The following is a 4,710-nucleotide window of genomic DNA, read 5'->3' on the forward strand; positions in this document are numbered from 1 at the left end:
TTGGGTTATGTCTGTTTTGCAGTTTTGTTATTATGTCTGTCTTGTGATGTCATGCGAGTGCACTGTTCTTGTTATCCTTGTATTTTGTACGTAGGGCTTTTGTTTATGCAGTACTCACTCAACAAAGAGGCCTGGGTCCAGGGGTGAAAGTAGATTTAATTTCTTACCGGGTACGAGACACTTATACTACAAAAATGACAGAGTAGCCTACTCTGCTGACACTGACAAACAGATCAATAAAAACCATGTTGACTGATCCATCTAATCGTCCTATGGGAAGGAGACACACAAATACAACCTGAAGGAAGAAATGTTTGTCCAAAAACAAACAAAAGTGGTACTGACCCAATGACAAAGACAGTGAATATACAGACTCACAGGGGATATGGCTGATGTTCTCCGCTACTGTTATCAAAATTCATAACTTAATTCAGCGTTCTAAAAGACAGCTGAGTATTTTCATTGTCATCTCTTTACAGCAATAGCCATTTGCTTTCCAAACAGTTTTTCTGCAATTGCATTTTTAAATATTGCAAAATGCCTGGCTGGGTCTCTCTTCTTCTCACTGATAGTCGCAACTCAACAATCCTCTATTTGGTATTTGCCCAAATTGCGGTCCCTTCGACTGTGGGCTATGCGATTTCAAACAATCTACAGCTTTTTGTTTTAAAGAAGCTACTTCAAATGTACTTTAGGGAAAGCTTCCCCTAGCCTTATGGACAGGCCGCATATGCCTTCTAATTGTGGCATAAACACAACCAGTCATGATGTTTTCATCTGATTGTCAAACAATCACTTAACCAAGGCTCCTGTAGCCTACCTGCGCACATTCGTTCACTCAGAAAATTATTTCAGCATCCAAACCCCAACAGTGCTCTGTGCACCCGCAATTTGATGAATTGAAAGAAACATCTGTTACAAAAACACTTATGTACTGTAATGACATTCTGCCATTGTAATTTGGCCTACACTTGTAGCCTGAATTGATTAATCCACTGTTGTCCATGCGCACCTCGGTCTCGGCCACTCATCTCCACCGTGACAAAATGTAAGTGTTCTCCTCAAACTATAGTTTTTGGGCATGTTGTATTACCGGACGGCCTTACTTTCACCCCTGTCTGGGTCTCAATGTTGCATGAAATATAAAATAAAATTAATAAATCCAGTCTCACCGCAATCTCCTTGAGGTCTTTGTCGTGGAGGGTCTGCAGCGGGTCCAGGAAGTTCTGCTTGACCTCCATGTCTAGAGCGTCCTTCACCTCCCCCAGCTCACGCATGGACTCCCCAGCATCGATCAGAGCCAGGCCTGGAACACACAGGGGCAGAATATAACATGTACTCCTCCATCTCCTCCAGAAAAGTTGAGGAGTTTGCACACCGATGTTGTTTATGAGCGCTAAGCTAGCCCGCTCCATTGTTTGTTTGGTCTTATGAGTCGGCAAGACCGCACAAACAAATGTGGGGGCAGGCTAGCAATCAGCACCATTATAAATAGACAATGGCGGTGATCGAAATCGGTCTTGCCTACTACTAACTAAAACTACATACTGGGTACTAATAGTACTACATACTGTTTAGTAGAAAGGTATGCAGTAAGCAACAAGTATCATTTCAACATACTACTCATCCATACTGAGAAGGCATCATGAAATGCGCAATCGCGTTTGTTCCCCGTCATTCGTACATTTTTGTAGAACGAGCCCCCTATTCTGATAATGAGCTGTTGTCAAACATGTTCAAACAGGTGCAACAAGATGATTCTCTTCAATAGTGTGCAGCGAAATCTACTCGATGAAAACACTAAATGAGTATAACATCCTGGCATTTAAACCATACAACATTTTAGAAATGTCACATCCTATAAAACGCTATATTTTCGTATACCCAAAAGCCTACTATTTAGAAGGCAAGTACGGGTATTCTGACACGGCCATAGTGACTTACCAAAGTTGGACTCTTCCCCGAGCTCCCTGCCAAACTTCTGCATGGACTCTCCCAGGACGGTCTCGGTCTGGATGTAGCCCAGACCCTTCTCCTGGCCACGCATCTTAGACATGGAGTTGATCATGGTCATCTTGGCTCTGGAGGCTGTACACGCAAACAATTCATTCATTCATCAATCACTCAATCAATTAAACTTGTTATACAAGTTCACTTTTTAACAATGCACTTGATTATGGTGTATTGGCATGTGTATAATTGATTAAATTAAAATCTATAAAAAGGGTTGACCAAAACAAATGTAGTGCACTATATAGGGGATAGGGTGCCATCGGAGACCAGGTACGTGTCTCTCACCTGGGTTGGGCTGCAGATACTCTGTGGTCTTGGTCATAATGTCCATCACCGCCCTACTGGTGGTGTCCACCTTCTACAACCCACACAGAGAGAGATATATATTTATTATTTTAATTTAAAAAAGGAGAGAGAGATGATGACAAAGACAGAAAAGAGAGTGGGGGTAAGAGGGAAGAAAGAGATTAAGACAGAAAAGAAAGAGAGGAGAGGGAGCGAGAGAAGCGAGAGATTAAGGCAGAAACACAGAAAATGAGAAGTGGGAGATTAAGACAGAAAGACAGAAAAGAGAGAGCTGGGGTGTAGGGGAGGAAGAGAGAAGAAGGAGAAAAGATGGAGAAATGAGAGAAACACTGAAGGAGGAGGAAGGCTTTGGTTCCTTTGAGGCTGTCATGTTGTACAACATGCCTGGACAGAACATGAAGGGGCTTTACTCTGTAGTGTGGTGGTGGAGGGAGAGACAACATGCCTGGACAGAACATGAAGGGGCTTTACTCTGTAGTGTGGTGGTGGAGGGAGAGACAACATGCCTGGACAGAATATGAAGGGGCTTTACTCTGTAGTGTGGTGGTGGAGGGAGAGACAACATGCCTGGACAGAACATGAAGGGGCTTTACTCTGTAGTGTGGTGGTGGAGGGAGAGACAACATGCCTGGACAGAACATGAAGGGGCTTTACTCTGTAGTGTGGAGGTGGAGGGAGAGACAACATGCAAAGCTGACAGCTGGTGAAGATTGCTTTTGTGTTCCCACTTGATGCTGGTCAGATATGCCAGTTCTCTGCCTACTTCAACACAGACCTCACACTACTATAGACCAGAGCCCTATATTTAAATACATGGCTCTGCTATACACCACTCAGCCTCCCCAGCTGTCTAGAATAAGAGACTACACTGCAGAATGATGGCTTGGTCTCTCCCCAATCACAATGCACGCACACTTCATTTTCCCACTTTCTAGAAGCAATTTCATAAGAATTTTCCCAAGGCATTTAAATTTAGAAAAACTCTCTTTTATGGAAAAAAGTCCATGCGCAGTGCACAGCACAATGTAATACAATAGGACTACGGGGATAACCCCTTGGAGTGAATAAAAGATGGAGTGGTGAGGATATCGTTTCTAACACAAATGAACAAGGCTTGAGAGAATGGGCTCATTCATCACAACATTGTAATATTGAAGAAGAAGAACGAGAGGATTCTTAGAGAAGTAGAAAGAGAGGATTCTTAGAGAAGTAGAAAGAGAGGATTCTTAGAGAAGTAGAAAGAGGATTCTTAGAGAAATAGAACGAGAGGATTCTTAGAGAAATAGAAAGAGGATTCTTAGAGAAATAGAAAGAGAGGATTCTTAGAGAAATAGAACGAGAGGATTCTTAGAGAAATAGAAAGAGGATTCTTAGAGAAATAGAAAGAGGATTCTTAGAGAAATAGAACGAGAGGATTCTTAGAGAAATAGAAAGAGGATTCTTAGAGAAATAGAAAGAGAGGATTCTTAGAGAAATAGAACGAGAGGATTCTTAGAGAAATAGAAAGAGGATTCTTAGAGAAATAGAAAGAGGATTCTTAGAGAAGTAGAAAGAGAGGATTCTTAGAGAAATAGAAAGAGGATTCTTAGAGAAATAGAACGAGAGGATTCTTAGAGAAATAGAAAGAGGATTCTTAGAGAAATAGAAAGAGGATTCTTAGAGAAATAGAACGAGAGGATTCTTAGAGAAGTAGAAAGAGAGGATTCTTAGAGAAGTAGAAAGAGGATTCTTAGAGAAGTAGAACGAGAGGATTCTTAGAGAAATAGAAAGAGGATTCTTAGAGAAATAGAACGAGAGGATTCTTAGAGAAATAGAAAGAGAGGATTCTTAGAGAAGTGGAACGAGAGGATTCTTAGAGAAGTAGAAAGAGGATTCTTAGAGAAGTAGAAAGAGAGGATTCTTAGAGAAGTGGAAAGAGAGGATTCTTAGAGAAGTAGAAAGAGGATTCTTAGAGAAGTAGAAAGAGAGGATTCTTAGAGAAGTAGAAAGAGAGGATTCTTAGAGAGAGAGAGAGAATTCTTGCCTTTTCCATTTCAGTGAAGTCATCATCATGTTTCGTCCCCTCTGCTCCCCCAACCTTCTCGCTCACTCTCTGCAAGAAGACACAAAGACATGGCAAGGTTAATAACATTTAAAAGCTTTTTGCACCTCAAGAAAAACGATAGGTGAATATAAAAGGTAGAATCAAATGTCAAAGATACCAAAACCAGAAAATACGGCAAATTCATTTTCATTTCAGTCAATATAGCTTCCACGTTGGACACTGAAATGGAAAAATCCCCAGGGTGTACAATTCAATTCACAACTAATGTAATTATTAATCAAGTCTTTTTATTCCAGTGCTGGACAAAAGCATTTCAATTTCAGCTACGTTTGTAATCAGCCAGTCTC

The 4,710-nt window shown here is 41.1% G+C and overlaps 1 protein-coding gene across 1 annotated transcript; it reads right to left on the reverse strand.

Moving 5' to 3' along the window:
• Positions 1 to 1,046: 1,046 nt before the first annotated feature.
• On the reverse strand, positions 1,047 to 4,465 carry LOC129850831 (endophilin-A1-like). Its single transcript, XM_055917044.1, has 4 exons — positions 4,343 to 4,465; positions 2,299 to 2,371; positions 1,945 to 2,088; positions 1,047 to 1,306 (listed from the first exon to the last, which is right to left on the reverse strand). Exons 1-4 carry the CDS (start codon positions 4,448 to 4,450, stop codon positions 1,062 to 1,064), a joined length of 570 nt encoding a protein of 189 aa, XP_055773019.1. The 5' UTR covers positions 4,451 to 4,465; the 3' UTR covers positions 1,047 to 1,061.
• Positions 4,466 to 4,710: the final 245 nt, after the last annotated feature.

Source organism: Salvelinus fontinalis, unplaced genomic scaffold, assembly GCF_029448725.1.
Source record: "Salvelinus fontinalis isolate EN_2023a unplaced genomic scaffold, ASM2944872v1 scaffold_2369, whole genome shotgun sequence".
Classification (NCBI taxonomy): Eukaryota; Metazoa; Chordata; class Actinopteri; order Salmoniformes; family Salmonidae; genus Salvelinus; species Salvelinus fontinalis.

Excerpts from the sequence above, each read along its gene's own strand:
- LOC129850831 (XM_055917044.1), bottom strand. The coding sequence starts at position 4,450 with ATGTTATTAACCTTGCCATGTCTTTGTGTCTTCTTGCAGAGAGTGAGC. Across the intron at positions 2,372-4,342 it reads ACTTCACTGAAATGGAAAAG|AAGGTGGACACCACCAGTAG; the intron begins GCAAGAATTCTC and ends TGTGGGTTGTAG. Across the intron at positions 2,089-2,298 it reads GTATCTGCAGCCCAACCCAG|CCTCCAGAGCCAAGATGACC; the intron begins GTGAGAGACACG and ends TTGCGTGTACAG.